At 37.0% G+C, this 25,432-nt stretch overlaps 3 protein-coding genes across 4 annotated transcripts in view; 2 read left to right on the top strand and 1 right to left on the bottom strand.

Moving 5' to 3' along the window:
* Nucleotides 1-6,866, top strand: part of LOC126161723 (fatty-acid amide hydrolase 2-A) — a 223,739-nt gene extending 216,873 nt beyond the window's left edge. The window contains exon 12 of the transcript XR_007534948.1: nt 5,873-6,866. The gene's annotated coding sequence lies outside the window, so the exon portion shown is untranslated. The remainder of the gene's footprint in view (nt 1-5,872) is intronic.
* A 9,423-nt stretch (nt 6,867-16,289) lies between these two features.
* On the bottom strand, nt 16,290-18,190 carry LOC126161722 (sentrin-specific protease 8-like). Of its 2 annotated transcripts, none has more exons than XM_049917757.1 (2): nt 18,019-18,190; nt 16,290-17,007 (listed from the first exon to the last, which is right to left on the bottom strand). In XM_049917757.1, the coding sequence occupies exon 2, from the start codon at nt 16,955-16,957 to the stop codon at nt 16,313-16,315; it is 645 nt and encodes a 214-aa protein (XP_049773714.1). In that variant the 5' UTR covers nt 16,958-17,007; nt 18,019-18,190; the 3' UTR covers nt 16,290-16,312. The 2 variants fall into 2 exon arrangements, with proteins under 2 accessions (XP_049773714.1, XP_049773715.1); XM_049917758.1 differs by lacking the exon at nt 18,019-18,190 and adding an exon at nt 17,141-17,739.
* A 60-nt stretch (nt 18,191-18,250) lies between these two features.
* LOC126161721 (disks large homolog 5-like) overlaps nt 18,251-25,432 on the top strand; it is a 159,534-nt gene continuing 152,352 nt past the window's right edge. Inside the window, 1 exon segment of the mRNA XM_049917756.1 lies at nt 18,251-18,373. The gene's annotated coding sequence lies outside the window, so the exon portion shown is untranslated.

Here is a 25,432-nt window from a genome sequence, read left to right as displayed (position 1 = left end):
TTGAGGCTGTTTCATGGCTCAATAGACCGCAGGTGTGACGTGAAGTCGCCACTAGGCCTGCGACCATGATACAAACTTGAGGAGACTTATGCCACTGCTGAATACATTACAGAATAACTGGTCACTTGCTGTTCAAAAATTCTCATTTATTGACATGTTTTGGGCACAGTCCACCATCAGAACATCGTCATCATTTAAGACTGATTATGCCATTCAGCATTCAGTCTGGAGCATAGTCCCCCTTATAAAATTCCTCCTTGATCCCCTATTCATTGCTAGTATTGGTGCCTCTTCTCATGTTAAGCCTATCAGAACATCTGCCAAGCAAAAATGCAAACCCATAAATCCAACATAAATGAAGAAAGTCATTAACAGTAAATTTACAAAAGGTGTAACAAAGAATGTTGACCACAACAACAACAACGAATGCTCAAAGAGAGAACATACCAAGAAGAGAAGTCTTCATACACAGTATATAGTTGCATCTATCTACCATCAGCATCAGAACTCAACCGGTAGATGCCATTAGGTCACGTGAATGCATAAGAACAGTGGCACTATAGTGTGCCCGTAGAAATAATTGAACAACTCTTGTTATTGTACTGTCAGTTGGTTGCCACACTGACAACTCTTCCCTGTGGATCTTACTATCCCTACAAAGGGCAAGATGTTGTATTACTGTGCCTTGTTGCCTAATATTGTGGACAAAATTTATACTGTGTCTTGTGGTTGTTAAGTATAACTAGGATCTCAGTTACTGACAAATATCAAGTGTGCCTGTTTTTGCAATTAAGAAGTGACGCATTTGATTCTACATTTCATTTACAATGTAAATGTAAACCTTTCTGTTCCGACAGTTGATATTTATGTTCAAAATTATCTTTAGGGTTGCAAATTTGACTGTACAGTGCATTATGGTTAGCCGTTTCAATGTCTGGTTAGAAACTACAATTACCATGATACAGGTACGACGACATGGATGTAAAAGTTTTCTGTTCCTTCAGGATGCTTGATATCAGTGAGTCCCTTGCCTCTCACCCTTGGGGTGCTTGATTTTTGGTGAGTATCCATGGCAAGCGTGCCTGCCACTATCACTTCAAGCACTATCACGTCATGGACATTTTACCTTATTACAATGGTTGTGGTTTATACTTTGCCAGTAGCCATCTTGCAGCCAGCACAAGAGTTATGGAGGCTGGATGGAAACGCATACGAAAGCAGAGTTTGAGGGCAGCCACAGAAATCAAGCATTCCTATGGTTTGGTATCTTACCACAATCAACCCAGAAGGGAACAGAAAACTACATTACCATACAAATAGCTTATTTGCCAGAGTTTTCAATGTCTATTTTATTTTCATTATTAAGCTGTCCATTTACTTATGTGGTCACATGTAGGGTCACTGTATTAACTCATTCCTGCTGCCTGGCAGCACTTCCTGCCAACTAAGTTTCGTAAAGCCATTAATTGAATCTTGTGTGATATTTATGCACTACTGTGTATACTTTTGCTTTTATGTTTTAGGTCATATTTAGATCTTTTTTCTATTACACACTTTTTGGTTTCAATATTTGATTGTTCCAGTTATTTCTGTGGCACAATATAGCACCTCTGTTCTGATGTATTCATGCCAAATGGTGACATTTTGTAATCAGTTTAGTTCTGATGCTGACAACGGATACAAGTGACTCCATACTCTGCATTGACTTCTCTTTCTAGTGTATTTTCTTTGCGAGCACTCTCTGATGTGTCTCTTCAAATTTACTCTAAGTGGCTTTTGTAATTTATGCTTAGATTTATGGCTTTGTATTTTTCCTTGGCAGATCTTCTGATGATGGACTGTGCCCAAAACTTATCAATAAATGAGAATTTTTGAACAGCAAATGACCAGTTATTCTAGTGACTTATTCAGCAGTGGCATAAACCACCTCAACTATACCAATCTGTTCGTCTTTAATTCACCTACACCACTGTGGTATGCTTATACAGTTATCATTGACATCTTGTATACCCAACACTGTGGAAGAAAATGGGCACACAGCTCTAGATTGGGTGCAAAACAAGTGAACATGTAATCCTATCATGCAATGGTAAATGAGTTTCATGTTCCTTGTGTATGTAATATTGTGTTCTGTATGAGATGTCTACCATATGCCCACTTGCTTCCACAGTGTTAAATACATTTCCTGACAAAAAAAGTTAAGCACTCAGAAGGGAGAGGAGAGAAAATGAAACTTCACAGCTTCAGAGGGTATATGATGTTATTTCAGAGAACAGAAAATCAAGTCAAATTTACAAAGAACTTGGCAGTATGACCCCATTTATCAACAGAATGTAACACCCTCTCAGGCCTGATTTGGTTGGGAGGGGTGTCACAAAGCTTTTGATTCTCTCATATCGTAAGCCGGTCCATAGCTGCTGTAACTTGGTCCTTGACATCTGGGATGGCACTGGGACACAGTTGTTGTCCGACCTGTCCCACACTTTCCATTTGGGACATATCTGAGGATCTTGCTTGCTACAGAGTACCTTAACATCACACAGTCAGTTCAGCACATGCCATGTGCGGGTGAGTACTGTACACTGAAAATCAGCAACACAAAACTGTCACATGAGATATAACATATGAGGACATAGGTTTCAGTTCAGCACATGCCATGTGTGGGTGAGTACTGTCCACCGAAAATCAGCAACACAAAACTGTCACATGAGATATAACATATGACATAGGTTGTCCTTGAAGTACTGTGCCATCCGAGTTCCCTTAGTCACTACCACCCATGAAGTTGTGCCATGGTTTCCCACACCATGACATCAAGAAGCCATTCATCAACTGTTCATGCTTCCTGGTCATGGACTACTGCAAATGCAGCAGTTTGTGCTGTGGTATTAATCACAGTCAACAGCCGGGATGATAATTCTGTAGTCCAGCTACTGCTTTTGTCTGACCAATTGTGCAGGATGACAAGTGTGTTACAGGAATCCTTTTATTCAAGTTCCCTTGTAGTCTAACATCTGATCACTGTCACAGCCAAGTGCCCCACAAACCTGAATATTGCATGATTTGACCAGCCTGCCAAATGGAGACTCAAAATGAGAGGCCCCCTTTCAAACTGTCACATGCTGATAATGCTGTCTCACATGTGTATGCAGCACACCTGTGCCCTTTACAATGATCGCTCAACTTAACATTGTTTCCACCACTCATACACCCTACCAGGCCTGATAACAACACTAAAGATGAACAAAATTAACATTCTCTGGTGGCTATTCTTCTTGTCACCGAGAACTGCAGCTCTACTAATTATTTACAAACCCATCAATCGTGTGTACGTGCACGAAGTTACATTGATATCCAACAATAGCATCAGGGTACTTCTTTTGTTTTGTCAGGCAGTGCTTATATTTGAAGTACATTGTAATCATGGCCACACTGGTCTATTGTTTACACCACTTTATCTGTAGAGACCTTCATGTGAAAATACCATCTCAAAACTAGTCTCAGCAAAGTCAAGAACTATTTAATAGCAGCTTTTTTGGTGATATAAAACGTAACTTCCATATAAAGTTCTGTGTGTTCATAGATTGGTTAACTGCCACATATTTCTCTGGAGCACAGATTTGTCATCTGGGTAGTTTCTCAAACATTGATTACTCTTAAATATTTGCTTTCTTATGTTGAGCAACAATAATATCCAATTATTTTGTTCCCAAGCAGTGTATTAGTTGACCACAATATTATTGCAGCTGGGAGTGAGGGCACTTTGGCTGACTTATCATGGGTGAGCGTGTAATCAGGTTTGATAGTTTATGCTTCGCTGACCTGAAAGCATTGACAGTGTGATGTGTTTTCCTTAGTTGCAACTGTACTTGTTTACTGTAATGTCAACAGGTGTTTCCAATGATGGCCAGTTGCAGTAATATCGTGTTGAGTAGTACACCTTTGTCCATGCACTGACCTGTTGTAAATATGTAACTATTCTTCTTTTTCTCGCCCTTGTGTTCCTTATTAACCTAACATCTGTAATTATCTTTGTAATATTGTAGCTTTAGTTAGTTTCCATGCAAAGAAATACTGGAGAGCATAACACTTGAGCTGATGGCAAAAACTTAGTATTTTCATGATAATATATTGTTATTGTTATTGTTTATTGAGCACCCGTTTTATCATGTACAATGATATGGGATTTGTCATGTGTTACATACAGAAAAAATATGAATAACAACATATTATGTAAAAACTATCAGTGAACAATCTGAATTAAATATATGGGCAAAACAATTATAGCTTACATGATATAAATTGATAACAATATAGGACACAAATATGTTACATATATTCTGTGTATAATGGACAGCAACAAGAAACAATGATTATAACACTCTATATTGACAGATTAATTAATTTTTGTGTGTACATAAAAGAGTCTACCCCACGACACAAGTTTGTATATGAGTAACTTATAAGATAGGTGAAGTTACGCTATCTTTCTGAAGAATTCATATATTCACTAACACTGTAAAAACTATTACTGATTAACATTCTTTTGAGTTCACTTTTAAAACTGCTCAGCTGCTGAATTCTTTTTATTTTTAAGGGAAGAGCACTATAGAGAATTTTTGGGTGGTATATTGCACTCTTGTTGTACTGGTCTTTCTTATGCACTTCTCTGTGAAATTCATTACTCTGTCTTGTTGTATAGTCATGGAACTCACTATTTAAAGAAGAAAACTGGGGGTGAGACTTCAGAAAGCATATACTTTCATAGATGTAAATGGATGGAAGAGTCATGATTTTATATTCCTTGAAAATTTCCCTACATGGATCTCTAGGTGCAGCTCCTTTTATGATTCTTATCACTCGTTTTTGAATAATAAAGGAGCGTTTTGCCTGACTTGAATTGCCCCAAAATATGACACCATGTTGCAAAAGACTATGCATAAATGCATAATATGTACACAATACTGTTTGATCACTGCAGCAATTTTTGAGCATTCTAAATACATAGCAACATTTACTTAACTTTTTATTGAGCACGTCTATATGCTTGTCCCATATTAGATGCTCATTAACCAAATTCCTAAGAATTTTGTATTTGGCATTTGTAGTATATTCTGTTGGCCTAGCTTCATAGTTATATTGGGCTTCATATTATTTGAAACATGTCTGTAATTCATCCATAATGTTTTTTTCTCATTCACAAATAAACTGTTGTCCCTGAACCATTTACTTGCTTCAACTGTTGTTGTTTCAATTTTGTTGTTAAGGTCAGTCTCATTCTGAGCTTTAATAAAGAGACTTGTATCATCAGCAAAAAGTACACAATCAGCTTGTGTTAAATAGTTTGGCAAGTCATTCATAAAGATCAAGAACGACAGGGGTCCCAACACCGAACCTTGGGGCACCCCATAACTAACTTCCTTATAACCAGAAAAGTATGACTTTCCATCATGAACTATTTCTACTTTCTGGCATCTGCCAGATAAATATGACTTAAACCATGCATGAGCAGTACCACGGAGTCCATAGCAACTAAGTTTTTCGAGCAGTAGTTTATGATCAATAACGTCAAAGGCCTTTGATAAATCTAAAAAGACCCCACAATTTACTTCATTATTATCAATGGAATTTAGGACAAGTTTTAGGAAGTTGTATATAGCTGTTTCAGTTGATCTATTCTTTCGAAATCCATTTTGTTCATCGACCAATATTCCACTTTTTTTTTAGGAAAGTAGAGAGTCTTCCATACATTACTCTTTCTATAATTTTTGAAAAACAAGATAACATTGATAAAGGCCTGTAGTTTTTTTTACATCATAATGATCCCCATTTTTGTATAATGGTTTTATAATTGATTGTTTCAATTTTCTAGGGAAAGTGCCAGTACTGAAAGATGCATTAATTATATCTACAAGAAGAGGAGAAATATATCTGCTGTGTTTAATGATTTTGTCTGGAATGCCATCGGTGCCACGGGATAATTTATTTTTTAGTTTGCTGATGGCATTCTCTACCTCATGTACTGTTACAGGATACAAAAACATAGTTTCGGAATTCAATGTGATGTTATGACTGATGTCTGTACTACTTTGGGTTTGTATGAGGTTTTGAACTACACATGTAAAATGACAGTTGAATATATTGGCAATTTGTAATGGATCATTTATAGTTTTGTCCTCAGTTTTAATAACAATGTTGTTTCTTACTTTGCTTCTTCCTAAGTTACTATTGATCACTTTCCAAACTGATTTCATTTTTTTGTTGCCATTATTTCTACTGATATATGAATCATTATTTAACTTTTTTGCTGCAGTGATTGCTTTCTTGTATAATTTCCTAGAACACTTAATACGTTGTTTCAAAGCAGGATTTTGCCTTGCTGATTTACTTAACATTCTGAGTTGCTCTCCAGATTTTCTTATGCCCTGTGTTATCCATATGTTAATTTTGCCTTTTACTTTCATTTTCTTAAGGGGAAAAGCAATTTCAAAGTTATGTTTGTAATCAGCTAGAAATGACTCAGACTTCATGTCTATACTATCATGTTTATCTAGATCCCAACTTGTATTTTTTAACAAGGAATTAAAAATCCTAATGTTGTCCTCATTAATACATCTCCTGTGGATGTGTTTCTCACTTGGTCTAGAGTTTTTACAGAGTACATTATTTATACAAAGTTTTAGTGCTTTATGATCAGAGAATCCAGTGTCAATCACTTCTACAACATTGTCTAGTTTATGTAAGTCAAGAAATATTTGGTCTATTATTGTTTCAGAGTTCTTTCCATGTCTAGTGTATTCAAAGATAGTTGGTGCTAAATTATGCGAACAAAAGACATTGGTCAATTTTGTAACATTTAAACAGTTGATTTTAAAGTTGACATTGAAATCTCCAAGTACAATAATGCTTTCTGTAGAATGTCTTAACTCACTACGAAGACTTTCAACACTGTCCAAAAATTCCATAAAATTGCCTGATGGGGAACGGTATACACACACAATAATTATTTTAAGGTCTGTTAGTTTGCAATACAAGTGGAATAGTGAACATGTCTAATATAATGGTAAAGAGGAAGACAGCATAATGGCAAAGAGGAAGACAACACCAAGACACTACCAGCATAAAATAACTGACAGCAGTATGTGTAGCAGAATATTATTAACAGTAATAGTAGTAGTAGTAGTAAATAATAATAATAATAATAATGATAATAATAATAATCCATTGAAGATAGCACAAAAAGTGCTTAAACTTGTATGTATCTTGCACACTGTAGGCACTGTCCAATTTTTTTCTAGTGTCTATGTCACAATCAGACGATAATTCACACAAGCTGAACCTTCGTGAAATAAATTGTTACCAAAAATCTCAAGAAGTTCTTGCCCAATGTACTTCATATTTTTACATGATACTCTAATAAATGTACAGACTGACATAGGCTACAGATTTTTATCCTATTTATGTATCTAAAAGAATAAACAAAATCCACAGTACTATATAAACAAAATTTGTTGTTGAAGGTTGTTACCAAAAATCTCAAAAAGTTTTTGATTGATTTATTTCAAATTTTTACAAGCTACCGTAATAAATGTTCAAATGGACAAAGGCCACATATTTTTTTCAATATATATATACAGTGTATAAATACATATGTACTGTATAAATGAGAAACATTGTTAGTAGCAATCTCGAAAAGTTCTTGACATTCTTTCTATATACATTCAGATGGATGTAGGCAGCATACTTTTTTTATAAACAACAATGTACACATTTTCTACTACAGCCAGCTCTAACGAGAAAAATGCTGTGCTGTGAAAATGCGTGGTTTAGTTTTCTTTCTCTCAGTCAGTTTTAACTACGATAGCAGGGCATTTAAACCATCAGACAAACTGTTTTTCCCATACATATTCTCTCTCTTTATACACAACCAATGAACTCAACAATGCTTCGCAGTTGCTAAATATGTGTGGGAATTGGATATATGCTGTAATCTTATTCTTTCCCCTATCTCTGTCCATTTCCTCCTCCTCCTCACCTCTGTCTCTCTCAATCTCCTTCCCCCACCCCCCTTCTCCGTCTACCCTCCTCTTCTGCCTCTCCACATCCATTTTCTCTATCCCCTCCCCCTCTCTGCCGTACTCCTCTTTGCCCTCTCTCTGAGCCTGAGCCTTGTTTATTGCCTTTGTGAGTGAGACTTTGATTGGGAATTGAAGCTGATTAAAATGAATGGGTAATTCGATTGCGATCATCGGTATACCGGTCTAAGAGACCTCTCTTGCTGCTGGATCTGTGAGGATAATAGCTTCAATGATTTCACATAATTTTAGTCTGTAAATGGGTAGGGTTACAAAGTGTTGGGTGATTCAAATTCTGAAGTAATCATAAGCCAATAATTCATAAATACAACTTTCCTGTTTTCTGTTAAAACGGACTGCAGGGAAGAAAGCAAAACAGCACATAGCTGTGTTTACAATTTTGTTTAAAATTCTATATATATGTATTGGAGAAACAATTTGTTTGATAGTTTAAATGCCCCGCTGTCATAGCTAAAACTGAATGCAAAAAAGAAAACAAAACTGTAAATTTTCACAGCATGACAAACACAGAATTTTCTTTCTCACAGTTGTTTCTAACAGAAAAACCTGTATGATGATGATCATCATCATCATCATCATTTAAGACTGATTATGCCTTTCAGCGTTCAGTCTGGAGCATAGCCCCCCCTTATACAGTTCCTCCATGATCCCCTATTCAGTGCTAACATCGATGCCTCTTTTGATGTTAAACCTATTACTTCAAAATCATTCTTAACCGAATCCAGGTACCTTCTCCTCGGTCTGCCCCGACTCCTCCTACCCTCTACTGCTGAATCCATGAGTCTCTTGGGTAACCTTGCTTCTCCCATGCGTGTAACATGACCCCACCATCTAAGCCTGTTCGCCCTGACTGCTACATCTATAGAGTTCATTCCCAGTTTTTCTTTGATTTCCTCATTGTGGACACCCTCCTGCCATTGTTCCCATCTGCTAGTACCTGCAATCATCCTAGCTACTTTCATATCCGTACGATGATGTTTAGAAAAATGTATAGCTTATGTTTGTCTAAATGTGTATTACAGGGTCATGTAAAAATTTGAAGTAAGTCTGTCAAGGATGTGGAGATTTTTGCTAACAACATTTCCTCTTCTTATGTATACCATATCATGTAAAAATTTGAAGTAAATCGGACAGGAGATTTTTGGTAACAATATTAAACGATAACACGTCTTTATATAGTAGTAGAGATTTTTACCCGTATATTTATATACCATATACCGGGTGAACAAAAAGTCAGTATAAATTTGAAAACTGAATAGATCACGGAATAATGTAGATAGAGAGGTACAAATTGACACACATGCTTGGAATGACATGGGGTTTTATTAGAACCAAAAAAATACAAACGTTCAAAAAATGTCCGACAGATGGCGCTTCATCTGATCAGAATAGCAATAATTAGCATAACAAAGTAAGACAAAGCAAAGATGAGGTTCTTTACAGGAAATGCTCAATATGTCCACCATTATTCCTCCACAATAGCTGTAGTAGAGGAATAATAATGTGAACAGCACTGTAAAGCATGTCCGGAGGTATGGTGAGGCATTGGCGTCGGATGTTGTCTTTCACAATACACTTGCGACTTCAGGTAACTCCAAAGCCAATAATCGCACGGACTGAGGTCTGGGGACCTGGGAGGCCAAGCATGACGAAAGTGGCGGCTGAGCACACGATCATCACCAAACGACGCGTGCAAGAGATCTTTCACGCGTCTAGCAATACTTTTCTTTTCCCCCCCTGATAAAAGCCCTTGTCATTCTAAGCATGTGTGTCAATTTTTACCTCTCTATCTACATTATTCCGTGGTTTATTATGTTTTCAAATTTATACTGACTTTTTGATCACTGGGTATATCAAATACAAGGTCGGCTAAGTCCATCAGAATGTTTCATAGAGTACTGTGTAAAAATTTGAAGTAAATCAGTCACAAACTTTTTAAGATTTTTGGTTACAATTTTAAATAAGGATGAATTGTCTTTATATAGTTATATAGATATTATACAAAAATAGTAACTACTATGAAATCTGAATTGTCCAAAACAATTTATTGAAGCTACTATCCCCACTGATCCAGAAGCAGGAGAGGTCTCTTGAAGCCTGTAGACCAATGATCTCAATTGCTTTACCTGCTCATTTTAAGTGACTTCAGTTCCCAGCAAAGTTTCATTGGCAATAACAATGAACAAGGCTCAAACACAGATAGAGCGAGAGAGAGAGAGAGAGAGAGAGAGAGAGAGAGAGAGAGAGAGAGAGAAGGGAGGGGTCAAAGGGACAGAGACGAGGCCAGGGGGTTGGACGTAGATAGATGGAAGGAAGAGATGGAGGAGAGAGGGGGAGGAGGATGTGGTGGTGGATAGAGTGTCATGTAAAAATTTGAATTAAGTCTGTCAATAATTTTTTGAGATTTTTGCTAACAGCAGGAGGAGGAAATCGACAAAGAGAGGGAGAGGGGGAATTGCACAGAGAGAGGGGAGAACGAAGATTAGGGCATATGGCAAATTCCCATACATATTTAGCAACTGTGAAACACTGCCAGGTCCGTTATTATTTTATATAGTAGAAAAGTTCTGGTAGGCTGTAAATAATTTAGGAGTAAAGGCAACCACTCATTGGATAGTAGAAACACTGAACCGCTGACAGGCACACATAAAAGAGAAAGAAAACTTGTTGGATTTCAGAAAAACGGGATTGCGTTTTAGCTGAACTAGGGTGGGGTGAGTGGAGGGAAAGAGACGTCAAGACGGTGGCTACAGGTCTGTTGACTAAGAATACAACATGGAGGAGTAGTAGGTGCATGGACAAGGTATGTGATGCATGGTTGTTGCAGGCCGTGGGGTGCAGCATACAGTGGTTGTGACATGGATTGGGAGGGAGGCGACAGGACGGAGGAAGTGGAAACCATTGGATAGAGGGTGTGGGAACAGCAGGTTAAAGGAGACTGACACCAGGAGTGTTACAGGAGTGAAGAATGAGATGCAAAGACAAGTCCCTTTTGTCTAATTCAGAAAAGCAGGTGGTTAAGGAGGGGATCCAGATGGCCCGCATTGTTAAGCAGCCATTGAAATCCAGCATGTTCTGTTCAGCTGCACATTGTGCCGTTGGTTGTTCTTGCCTACAGTTTGACAATGGCCATTCATTATGGTGGATGTCTGGTTGGCTGTTTACAGCACAGTTGGTATATGACACTGTTGCTTTCATAGGGGGCCCTGCCACTGATGGGATGGAATAAGCCTGTGTCATGTCAGGACTAGAGTTTCAAGTTCTGGGTGGATGGATTGGGCAGGTCTTGCACATGGATCTTCCACAGTGCTATAATCCTCGTGGCAAGGGGACTAGGAGTGGCATAAGGATGGAGTAGGATGTTGTGTAGGTTGGGTGGGTGATGGGACCCCACTTTAGGAGAGGTGTAAAGGATCTTGGATATGACATCCCTCATTACTGAGCATGATATCAGATTATCAACACCCGGTGAAATATAGTTGTTCTAGTCCAGAGTGGGAATGGGTGGCGAGGGGTGGGGGCTTAGAGATGTGTGAGGTTATGGTATGGGAAATCTGTTTGCAGACTAGTTTTAGGAGGGGGGGGGGGGGAGGGTAGTGCATGCCTGTGAAGGCACTTGTGAGACCTTCAGCATACTGGGGAAGGAGTTCTTGTCACAGCAGATACACTGTCCACAGTTGGTCAGGCAGTATGAGAGAGATTTTTTGGCATGGAAGGGATTGTTGTTGAAGTGTAGGTAGTGACAGTGGTTTGTGGGCTAAAAATGGACATAAGACATCAGAGAAGTGGAGATCAACATCCAGGAAGGCGACAGGCTGGGTTCAGGAGTACCGGCTGAAGGAGATGTGAAAGGAGATGTCAAGGTTGTGCATAAATGAGGTTAGGACGTTTTGGCACTGAGCCCAGATCATGAAGATACTATCAATGAATCCTGAACCAGACAAGAGGTTCAGAGTTTTGAAGGTTAGGACCATTTCCCCTAAATGGCATAATAAAGGTTGGCACAGAAGGGTGTTAAGTGGGTGCCCACGTCTGTGCCACGGGTTTGTTTTTATACCTTCTCCTCAAAAGAGAAACAGTTATGTCTGGTAAGGTGTAAGAGGAATGATGAGGTAATGGGTTTAGAGTCTGAAAGTCGTTGGGAGTGGTGGGGTTTGATAATGGCATGACCATGGGAATGCGGGACGCTGATGTATAGCGAGGTGGCATCAACAGTGATAAATAGGGATCCAGGAGGTAAAGGTGTGTGGATGTTGGAAAGGTGGCCAAGGAAGTGGTTACTGTCTTTGATATCAAAGGCCAGGTTCTGACAACTGCTTGGAGGTGTTGGTCAATAATTGCTTAAATTCTTTCACTAGGAGCATAATAATTAGCTATAGTAGGGTGTCCAGGCTTATTGAGTTTTCAGTTTTTGGGGAGCATGTAGAAGGATGATGTGCAGGGTGTCTTGGGATGAGGAGAAGGATTGTCTCGGGAAAGGTTCTGAGATGGGCCTAAGGATTACAGTAGAGATTGGAAGTTATGCTGGGCTTCTGAGATGGGATCACTAAGGCAAATGTTGTAGGTAGAGCAGTCAGACAGTTGGCAGAAGCCTTCTTTCAGATAGTCACTGCGATTCACCACAACTGTGGTGGAGTCTTTGCTTACAGGGAGAATGATTAGGTCAGGATATTTTGAATTTCTAAGACAGTGTTGTTCGTAGGAAGGCACCTGGGGAAGGATGGTGAGGCCAGATTGGAATAGGTGGATGCCACTAACCACCAAAACAGTACCTGCACTTTGACAGCTGTCATATCTTTCACACCAAAAAAATCATTCCCATACAGCTTGGCCAACCCTGTACAGCACATCTGCAGTGACAATAACTCCTTTTCCCAGTATGCTGAAGGTCTCACGAGGTATTTCACAGACAGCCATAAGCCCCCAAACCAGCCTGCAAACAGATTTCCCCTGCCATATCCTCACACACCCCAAATCCTCCAACCAGCCCAAAGTCTCAGCTATAAATGAGTACTCCCACTCATCATCCACTGTCGTCCTGGACTGGAACAACTTGGCCATATACTTTCCCACGTCTTTGATTATCTATCATCATGCACAGAAATGAAGGACACTGTACACAACATCTTTCCCACACGTCCTAAAATGGTAGTCCATCACCCACCTAACCTACACAACATCCTGGTCCATCCTTATGACACTCCCCACACCTTACCACAGGGATCATATCCCTGTGGAACATGTTGGTACAAGACTTGCTCAACCCCCCAACCCACTTGTTACTCCAGTCCTGTCATGGGCTCATCCTACACCAGCAGTGACTGGACAATCTGTGAAAGCAGCCATGTCGTATACCAAACTCTGTTGCAATCAGAACACGGCTTTTTCGTTGGTATGACTACCAACAAGCTGGTAGAACAAAGTTGGCCTCCTAATGTCACAACAGGCATCTGAGCACAACATGATTGGTTTCAAAGGCTGCTTCACAACCTGGGCCATCTGATTCCTCCAGCACCAGCTCCTCTGAACTACACAGGTGGGAGGAGTCCTTGCGATACATCCTTCGATTCCATAAATCTCCTTGCCTCAATCTCCACTAACTCACTGCCCCACACCTTCCACACAACAGTTTTCCCTTCCTCCGTCCTGTCACTCCCTCCCAATCCATGTCACCTTCTCTGTGCACTGCAACCCACTGGCTCCAGCATCCATACCTAGACTGTGCACCCACTACTACTCCCTCTTAGATTCCTAGACAACAAACCTGCTGCCTCCCTCCAATGTGCTAGTTACCCACCTCCAATGCCTCTTCTTGCCTCTCCCCTCCCCCTCCCCCCCCCCCCCCCACCTCCCTATACTTACCACACCTGACACAACCTGCACCCCACCCGTAGCTCTCCTAACACCTGTCTCTCTCTCTCTACTCACCCAACCCAACACAATTTTTACTTTACTGTAGTCTACCTGCCGAAATGCAATCCCTGTAGAGAGAGAGAGAGAGAGAGAGAGAGAGAGAGAGAGTGGTCTCATTTATTCCTAAATTGATTATATTTGATATTGCAAACAATGGGAAGTCCAAGATGGAATGTAACAATATTATGAAAAGGAAAGTTGGTACTCACCATATAGTGTAGATGCCGAGTCGGAAATAGGCACAACGAAAAGACTGTCACAATATAAGCATTCGGCCAACAAGGCCTTTGTCTCAAAAATATATATATATATATATATAATATATATATATCACACACACACACACACACACACACACACACACACACTCTCTCTCTCTCTCTCTCTCTCTCTCTGTAGGGGGGTATATATATATATATATATATATATATATATATATATATATATATATATATATAATAGAGGGAAACATTCCACGTGGGAAAAATATATTTAATTACAAATGTCTGCTTGTGTCTTGTATGTATGGATGGATATGTGTGTGTGTGCGAGTGTATACCTGTCCTTTTTTCCCCCTAAGGTAAGTCTTTCCGCTCCCGGGATTGGAATGACTCCTTACCCTCTCCCTTAAAACCCATATCCTTTTGTCTTTCCTTCTCCTTCCCTCTTTCCTGACGAGGCAACCGTTGGTTGCGAAAGCTAGAGTTTTGTGTGTATGTTTGTGTTTATTTGTGTGTCTATCGACCTGCCAGCGCTTTTGTTGGGTAAGTCTCATCATCTTTCTTTTTAAATATATATATATATATATATATATATATATATATATATATATATATATATATATCACACACACACACGCTCTCTCTGTAGGGGGGGCGGGGGGGGGGGGGCAGAGGGAGAGAGATATCTAGTTTCGACAAAGGCATTGCTGGCCAAAAGCTTGTATTGTGACAGTCTTTTTGTTGAGCCTATCTGTGACTCGGCATCTCTGCTATATGGTGAGTAGCAAGTTTCCTTTTCATAATATATCTGATATTTGTTTAGATGGGCGTACAGATAATAGTAGCTGTATATAAGGATTTGCCATCAAATGAAGAGCTGTTTTCTCAATTTATTAATTGTATGGGACTTTTGAAATCTTTACGCATGTTATAGATGACCATATGTTGTGTTTAAGTGGCGGTGAACATTAACTTAATGGGCTGCTGCATTTCTTTTGTTTTAACTGATATTCTGTATATGGCATGAAAGAAAGACCAAGACGCCTTTCATCAGTGAAGCTGTATTACATAATGCATTCTGTAATTATTATTATTCTTAAACAAACAAACAATTCTATCAAATCTAATGAAGTGATGTTTTTTATGTGCTATTTTTATTATTTGCGGTTAAAAAAACCATTAGTGCATTTTTCTTAGAAGTCAGTATAACACATGGCCCATGTGCTTACTCAGGTGCCCAACTGATTAACATTCTCCTCATTTACTGAGTTAATTGCAAACATGAATAGTCTAGCTGGTTGTACATCCCACCTGTATGCTGAAAATCCCTACGATACATGAAATAATGAAGCATCCTACTCCATGTCTGCACTATAACTGTTGCATCTAAAAATGAAATTAACACGTTCCATGATAGTTTCCCTCTCTTGAATATTCAGTCAGGTAAGATTTTGTACAAAGTATAGATCAGAGATGCATAAATTATTCAGAGGGCATTAAATGACTATTTCCTAACTTACAATCACATTCATTATCACAGTATTACTAAACCAGAACACCTAAGTATAAGAATTCATGGCCAAACAGTTAACATGTAATAATCATAACTACTTATCCATCAGGATCCTACATGAAAGCACAGGGCTTTTAGATGCACACACACTGATGACAATAAGGCATCTCCCTAATGCCCAAAATTCTCCTGTATTAATGGGAACCTTTGTTATTAGTATAGATAAAAGGTATTCATTCTGATATTTTTTGTCTTATTGCTACACCAAATATGCCCCACCCCCCCAAGCATAAACATCAGAATATTTATCAACAAATTAGAGCTAGTTTTTTTTTTTTAATCCTTCTCCTAATGGCACCCATCTAATATTGCAGAAGCATTATGTCTGACTGCATTTCTAGTATCTAGTATAGCTTAATCTTTCAAATCCATTGGCTGATACAGCATATCAACAGGCCTAATGTAGTTGTAGGCATGTATGTGAAGGTTTTTCTTAATGTACAATTCCATGCATGGTATACAACGGGTACAATAAATCAGATAATATACACACAATGTACATAAGATTTTTATTCCCTCTTTTCTGAAAGAGTTTCAATCAAGTCCAAAATTTCCATTCTCTTTGTATTTACAATCATTCTGTTTACTAAACCAATGTCTTTTAAGCTTTTACATTGTTTAGACACCCCTATAATGTGATCGACATTACACAGTAAATGAACCCCACAGTCATAAGAGTTGGTCTGTTGGAGAGATGGTGCTTCAATAAAGACTGATTTAGCAATTGGAGAGAAATACTTTGAAAGCCCATCTGCCAGTACTTTTGCATGATGATTATTAAAGCCAGAAGAAGAATCAAAATGGAAAAATGTATCTTCCAGCTTGCAGTAAACTAGTAAACTCCAGTGGGTACCACCAGTTGTCTCAACTATGTCAGAATCATTCAATGCAAGGAAAATATATTTATATTCTTTTGCATTTAGTGGGTCCAAAAACACATTTATTTCCTCAAATGGTGATACCTTCAGACATTGTGTTACTTCTGGTCCAATGAATAAATAATCTTTTTGATTCATGAATAACACCCTTTGTAAGTATTCAAAATAAAAACTTATAAGTGTATCATTTAACCAGTATGGACCAGTTAATAGCTCAATGTCGGATCTGTGCAACAGTGTATCATGAAAGCTCAAAACAACTTGATCTCTGGCCATTACTGCCCAACTTGAAAGCTGCACTTCGGGGAAAATAATCAGCCTCTTATCTGTAATTTAAAGAAAAAAACAAGTTTATGAGCTATTATGCAACAGAAAAGAACATATAAAAGAGTAAAGAAAATTTAACTTTTTGAAAATTGCTATATTTGTGTTATAAACATGAGTAAATTTAGGACAAACCTGGAAAGCTCTGTGACAGTTGTACACAACTTGCATAAATGTGAGCATGATGGTGGAGAGAGGGGGGAGGAGAAGGAGATGTCTTTTATGACATGTTATCTATTGATTGATAGAGTTGTGCACAAACAGCCAAGATTAATTTGACCCGTTATGTTACTTCACTGATCAGCTAGATTGCTTACAAAGATTTGTTCATATTATCAAAAATCAATGAAGGCACAGACATCACGAACCAACAGCTACTGTTGGTAAAATACGGAAAAGTCCAAGTAAAAATTAAATATAATGGGCGTACTAAAATGTGAAATTTTGGGTTATTTCTAGTTTGATGTAATAACTTTCCAAAATAAACGCGGTTCGTGTCAATATAAGTGACAAATTTAAATCTAGCTTCCTTTGCCACTGGTCCTACATATAAGTACTTGGGGGGAAAAAAACACCTCACGAATCCACACAATTGCAAGGTTAATGTGTAGGAGGGTATCACCGTTAAAATTAACGGTTTCAAACTTCGGTTTGGGCAACTGGAGATAGTGAATCATCAGTGATAAAATGTGCAGATCTTTAAAAAAATTGTATATAGCCAAGTGCCCACCACATATGGATTCTCGCAAATACTTTATTTTGATACAAAAAAAAACCTGACCGTCTTCGGCATTTACTGATAACAGCGACTTTACATAGCACTGAACTAATGTGTCAGATACTGAAACATAATTTTACATCAGGCTAAAAAATAAAATAAAACGGACTTTCACTGTTGTTGTCAGAAACGTCATCTTATCGAATTTCTCAGTGTATGAAAAGATGTATAAAATTACACATTGTCAACATTGACAGCACAAAATGTGTCACCCGTCCGCCTCTCTCACACTCACCTTTCGCCTGCTCATAGACATTTTACACCTCAAAGGGCACTGGAATGCCCATTGCTGTCGTAGATTCGGAAATGAGTTGTTTTCATTCCTCAGTCACACTCATCAGCTTATTATTAAATATAATTTAGTATCAGCCATGAACCATTTTATACACTTCGATCTTCTTTGCCGAAGTAAACGCAAATGAAATATCTGCGGCAGTATAATCGCTGGTGTGTCGTAAGCAATAAGCAATTACTTGACAGTCACGCAAAAAAAGTATACTTATTAGTATCATGAAATGAGGCTAATCAGAAAATAGTAATGTTTAATCGACAGGTGATATTTTCAAGCTTTTACAACCGTAAACGTAGAAGTAAGTACATAGATTACATCTGTCATATGAAGCGTTGGCGAAAATTGTTGACGAATGAGCGGTCAAAAATGAAATAAGGAAGCAGGTGTAAGATCGAGATCAGTTGAAATCAGCTGACCGACGGGAAAAAATCAAAACCCTCTGTCTGTCATGTGCAACCAAATGAGGTTGCCATTTTAAGTGATTATTCAGGGTTAAAACAGACAGAGGTATTACATTAAGGAAAATAAACTGCAATAAATAACCGTTGTTGCCGTATGTAACAGACGATAGACAATACACTCCAGAAACGCAATTAATTTCCAAATGCAACAAACGCCTCTTAAATAATTATGAACAATTGTTTGTAAACGAATATTGCTTGGTTGTAAATATGTAGTTGGCAGTGTCCCTACTATTAGTTTTGGATGGCAGTGTAAGGAAATATTTATGCTGCTTTTGTGTTAAGTTTATTCTGTAAACAAAATCTTATTCTCACCCCACTCTAAACAGTGTGATTTGCTGTGGAAAGTTTGTGTAATTTATATTTAACAAAATTGATACTTGCTAATTTGGTTCAGATACGGTATTAAAAATCTGAGCTAATAATTTATTTTAATAACGTGAGACGACAGAGGTAACCTATAGCAGGAAAAGGTCTACAAATTAACTGAAACAATCTTTTTCAAATTACGTTATACACAACATACTTATCACTAATAGAGGAGGAAGACACTTGCGCAGATAGAAACTACTAGCACCAGCTATCAATTATATTAATGCAGATAATATGCAGGTTTTGATAGTAATCGAGGACATTAGCAGTATTGCATGTAATAAAATGGCCGTAAACGAGTGACCGAAAAATCGCTACTTTAAGAAAGACTGCTGCTTTTCCTCATTATTAGTTGTCATTTACCAAATAGTGCAGATTACACATTTATACAGTTGATATTTGTCAGAGGAAAAGGATGTGTAGAGAGAATATATATGCTTCCCTGGGACTGATGACCTCGGATGTTAAGTCCTATAGTGCTTAGAGCCATTTGAGCCATTATTCCCTGCAGTAGCAACCAGTACACAATATTTTTTAGGATGTGTACCTCAGTGTTGAGTAACTGAATTGGAATATTTAAAATTGTATGCTGTAGTGTTTACACTTATGCATCAGAATTCAGTGCTCTGCTTGGAACTCTGCACGTGAATGCATGGCATATGTGAAAATAATTTCTGTTTCTTGTCATGCCAATATATAAATTCTGTGAAGCTGACAACTGCAGAATTCATTAAAGAGTAGATGAACTAGCATGCAAGTGTAAGAACTCAAAAGTATTGCTTATTTTTGTTGATGACCCACTTGTTAATTGTGGGTGCATTGTTCCAGTAGCTTACACAATAACACTGCAGTCCTGGTATATTTCTATGCTGGTTAACACACTGCTGCCAGACTTTCATGCACAGGTGACTTGAACTATGAAGTCCTTGGCAATTATGTTAAGCGCTGTTGGTAACACCAAGGAATTTCCACAGATCGTTTAATTTGTGCAGAGCTGTTCATATTTATCTCTGCAAATTAATAGTCATTGTTAATTGTTTAGGTTTCCCTAGTACATTTGTTTGTAACTTTCTGACTTAACTGTTCGCAATGAAGCAGTTATAATCAGAATATTGTAATATCGGGTAATTATTGTATACAAACATTAGCTGTCTGTGCAGACCCAGCTCAGATATGTCCATGTAACGGATACATATCTTCGGAGTATGGATGGCAGGTGATTCATCAATCATGATTATCATACAAATTGTACAGGCTGCAAGGCAAAAGGCAAAGAATGACTGTCAAGTGAGGCGTAACATATCATAGTTACAAATTAGGTTTTCTGAGTATAATGGCACTCTACCTACTACAAAACTATATTTATTCAATCGCTCATTATCTTACGCACGAGAACATGTGAGTCAAACTTTCGATCATAGTAAGAAGTTATATATGTACAGCATGTACCCAGATTTGTAACTGTTCATGATATGGATATAGTTGGTTACAAAAATTTAAATGGCTTGCCATTAGAAGACCAACTGATAAAAAGATTTTCTGTCCAATATGTTGTGTATGATATATGTATTACTGAGAGATTTGTGTGGACAAATAAATAAATATGTTCACTTGAAAATAGTATCATGGCCAAAACTAGTTGCCAGTAATCATTGAATTCATAAACCAGCTTATTGCTGTTCCAAAAACGAATTGCATTCTTGTATTTTTGTAGAGGCCTACTACTTTCTTGTCAGAATGTGAGCACATTGATGGATAGACATAGTAATTTCCATTTTACCTCTTTTGTTATAATATTGGGTCAATTCATACGAAGTGGTCTGAGGAAAAAAAGAAAGAAAAAAAAATTGGTTGCTTAACCATCTCAGAAAAATTTTATATTTGCTGGGTGAATTCCCCAATGTTTAGTAGTCACAGAAATATATATTTTTTAAAAAAATATTATTTATTATTTTGAAATGGTGGCCATATTTGTTCCAGGCCACATGCATTTTTTTGTATTTGCAAGCATCTACATTTTTACAATTATTCAGTAGTGGATTGTCCTAAGACTTTCAGATAAAATGCATTTAGTTCAACACTTTCTGGGCTACAAATTAACATCATTATCTTTCAGCTGAATGTATTCTTTATTATATTTTTAATAGTTCAAAGTTATCAGCCACAAATTTAAAAAAAACTCAATTTTTGAACAGTAGTTTTCCAAACAAAGATTAATTTCTCAGCTTTAATATTTTTTCTGCTGTTACACTGTATAGTATAGTTACTTTAGAGTATCAATGGCGAGCAGCTTACCCTTAAAAAATACACTATTTTAAAAATGGATTTTTTTAATGTTTTCATTTTGTGCCCTGCAATAGCTTTGTTGGGGGACCAGATAAAAATCTGAAAATTTCACAGTTAAATAGACCTTTATGATATCAAACTTCAGCATAAATTTCAACTTTGAGACTCAGTTGGAAGTTATGGAAAAAAATTACAAACACGAGTCAAAAATACGTTTTAACATCTGTGATATCTAGGCTTATGGAATAAAATCAGTTACAGTACATAATTTAATCATATCTGTGATTACTTACTTTTTTATTGAAAATAAGGCTGCTAATTACATTATATTGTTTTCTTGTTATATGTTTTTAGTTCATCGCTCGTTGAACATTTGTGAAATTTGTTCACTCAGTTTGTGTGTTAGCCTACATTATAAGTTTGCCCAGTCACAGTTGTAAATTCCATGGGAGACAGCTTCCTTAGTACATTTTTAAGTGGCATCCAAACTTGATCCTTCTAAATTTGTTTAAAAGATGTTCTTGGTCCTGGAGGGTGATAAAGTATGTATATATCTTGGTTGTGACAGTCAATATTATCAACTTTGCCAATCCACCACTGTTCATCATAAACACAAGCCACTATGTCTTTATTTTAAAGAACTCGTTGTACAAGTTTTCCACAATGATGAAGTTCACTATCAGGCGAAATTGTTGTGATCTTACACTTCAGTAAGTTGTGTGAATGGGGTACAAACATTGAAAACATAGAGTGCCTTTAATCTACTGGCAAGTGTTGTACCTTTCCTTCAAGACACTGTCATAGACTTCTTGTATTTTCTCACATTGTACAAAAACATAGGTAATTCCTTTGATATGTTTTTTACAGAATTCAAACATTTCTTGAGGTGTTATGATACGATTGTCATTGGTCCGCTGCGACTTGCTTTTGTAACAGCTCGCTTTGTTCTACCCCGGACACCATCACAAGCATTCTTCCCATGGCATGAAGTGAAAAAGTGCCATTCTACATCAAACCCAAAATCTACTTTATGAAAGGAGATGTTAATAATTTTTGTTTGTTTTTATATTGACTTGCTGCCCTGTCTGAAAAGTAAATCCGTCTTTTTTTTTTTTTTATGGAAGGGTGGTGCTGTTTAATGTAGTTTGTTAATTTTAGTTGAAAAATGTGCACTGCTGAAGTGTTGTGTTCAAGGTAGTCACTTATGACACAAGCTGTGGCTCATTAGTTTATCTTCATCTTTATAATAGAATACAAATGTGTGTTTACCCAGTGGTGCCCTTGTACTTCATCTTGAACAACAAAGGAATAATTTTCCAAAAAGTCAGCAAGAACTAAGCATTCATCAGCTGCCAAGGTTTGCTTTTTGTCTTTCGAAACTTTCTTTGAGCTTTTGCAATAAAATGATGCATTTTCAGATTTTTGAGGTTAGCCACCAACACTTAAAAAAACTCTTCTCGTGATTTTATGACTATCACCATTTCAGTTCTGTCTTGTGTCACCCATTGTTTGTATTTTATATTGTCAGGAATCAAATCGTCTTCTTTGGATTCTTCAAACATGTCAAGTAAGGCACGTTTGCCTAGACAGTCTTCACATTTTCCCTTGATCATGCAATTGTAACTGTCAATATTGCATACCATAACTTCCAAAAGGTCTTTATAGTCAACTCTAAGATTGGCTCCATCTATCATCAACTTTACGTTCTGATACAAACAAACACAAACATTATGGGTGCCAGATGCCGCTGCAACAATACATCATCTTTGTCTCAACTCACAAAACTTTGATCTTCCTATTTTAATGTCAGGGTTTTCTTTTTATAAATTCAGTGAATAGTTCATTTAAATTACACAATATTAACCTTTTTTGTCTTTGAATCTTAGAACCATTTTCTTTCACCGGAACACAGTCTTTTTTACCAAACTTCAAATGGTTGTTATTGTCATCATCATAATACTTAATAACTTTGTTGATTGTGTTTTCATCTACCAAATTAGATGCACTTTTCTTTTGTAATGCTGGTAAAATTCTCTGTTCTTTTACTAATTGCCTTGTTTACTTAACAAGACATTCTGACGCATTAAATTCATCACTAACTTATGCTCGACTCCTAGAATTCAGCAGTAAACTGATAATCTTAATTTTATCCTCTTTGTTTGAAGTACTGCATTTAGTTTTTAGTTTTTCTATCAAATCATCATATTCGGTTGGTGAAGTTTTAGAACTTCCATCTGTTTTAGTGCAAAATGTATTTTGAAACGAAACTTCCAAATTCTTTTCGACTGTAGCTGCCACTTTCTCAGTTTTTGTATTCAAGGCGCTTGGTATTTTATCTTGACTTAGTTTTCTAATTTTACTCTAGCAGGCAATATACCCAGGATTTCACAAGCTGTATCTACTTTTTTTAACTGCTGAAAAGTCTCAAAATTCTGTATCTAAGGTTTCACTATGCTTTGCTTTTGAATTACAAATATCTTAGAATAACGTGTTGGACACAATGATTTTCCTGGTATGAGATTGACAAAAGGGCTTTCATTTTTAGAATAATGATCAAATGTTATTTCTCACAGACCTTTTGTTGTAGGTTTCTTATGATTCTCAAAAAGGTCCAGCAAGATTGACCAAAAAGGTGATGAAATTTTTTTAAGTATTTCATTTCATGGTACTTGCATGTTGGGTTGACCTCTGGGCCGACTTGTAAGTAAAACAACACTTTTTCTTCTTCACTGTAATCTTCGATTAAAGTAATGTCTTTAGGATGCACTCCATACACACTTTTATGACATGCTTCATTAATAATAACACCAACAGAACACTGAGACACCATTTTTCAACTGCACACTTTAAGAACTTCTAGCTAAATAAGTGTGAGTAGACAATTGCTGGTGTAAGGGAGAAGACAACTATCAGACTTGTATAGGCTTGCAGATGCAATGGTTAGTCTGCTGAAACAATTACCACAACTTTGTTTTGACAAATAATCATTATCTAGTGTAATTTGGTGTGTAACGTTGTGCATTGGTATACTTTATTTGATTAGCCTACCAGATATTGCAGGTGTTAAAAACGTATTTTTGACTTGTGTTTTAATCTTTTTTTCCGTAACTTCCAATTGAATCTCAGAGTGGAAATTTATACTGAAGTTTGGTATCATAAAGGTCTATTAACTGTGAAATTTTCAGATTTTTATCTGTTCCTCCAACAAAAATATTGCAGGCCACAAAACAGAAAAATTAAAAAAATCCATTTTTTAAAATAGTGTATTTTTTTAAGTGTAAGCTGCTCAACAATGATACTCTATAAAAAGTAACTATACTATACAGTGTAAGAGCAGAAAAATATTATAGCTGAGAAATTAATCTTTCTTTGGAAAACTACTGTTCAAAAATTGAGTTTTTTTAATTTGTGGCTGATAACTTTGAACTATTAAAAATATAATAAAGAATACATTCAGCTAAGTGATAATGATGTTAATTTGTAGCCCAGAGTGTGTTGAACTAAATGCATTTTATCTGAAAGGCTTAGGAGAATCCATTACTGAATAATTGTAAAAAATGTAGTTGCTTGCAAATACAAAAAAAACGCACGCGGCCTGGAACAAATATGGCCACCATTTCGAAATAATAAACAACAAATTAAAAAAAAAATATTTTTGTGACTGTTAAATATTCGGAATTCACCCAGCAAATATAAAATTTTTCTGAGATGGTCAAGCAACATATTATTTTTTTCATGGGCCACTTGGTATGGATTGACCCCACAGGCACCGACTTGAAAATATTTTTTTGGGGGGGGGGGGGGGGGGGTGTCAAGAATCATTTTATTAGGTACTGCATTTGACAGGTAACTTTGCGTTTCCATCTACATGTTCGACACTCCAAACCAGTCCTAGTTGCAGATGACACCAGTGTATTGATTGAAGGTGGAAATAGAAATGCTTTTAGTCTGTATGCTGAAGTAACAAATGTAAATATTTCAGAGTGGTTTATGAGGAATAAGCTACTGATTAACCCCCTCCCCCCCCTTTTCTTAAAAAAAAAAAAAAAAAAAAAAACTTTACAATTCCACACACAGCAAAATTAAAAATCCATTAAAACCAAAAAAATTTCACTGAAACAAAATTGCTTTCTTTACTTACAAGAGAATCTGAAATGGAATTCTCACGTCACATTCTTAAATTCTAAGCTATCTAAAATGACCTATGCAATGAGAATTATATGAAACAACACAAGTGC

This window comes from Schistocerca cancellata, chromosome 2 (assembly GCF_023864275.1).
Source record: "Schistocerca cancellata isolate TAMUIC-IGC-003103 chromosome 2, iqSchCanc2.1, whole genome shotgun sequence".
Classification (NCBI taxonomy): Eukaryota; Metazoa; Arthropoda; class Insecta; order Orthoptera; family Acrididae; genus Schistocerca; species Schistocerca cancellata.
The sequence above is the reverse complement of the archived record's forward strand: the minus strand, read 5'-3'. Positions and strand labels throughout refer to the sequence as shown.

Coding starts and splice junctions, on each gene's coding strand:
- LOC126161722 (XM_049917757.1), bottom strand. CDS start 16,957: ATGGCCAGAGATCAAGTTGTTTTGAGCTTTCATGATACACTGTTGCAC.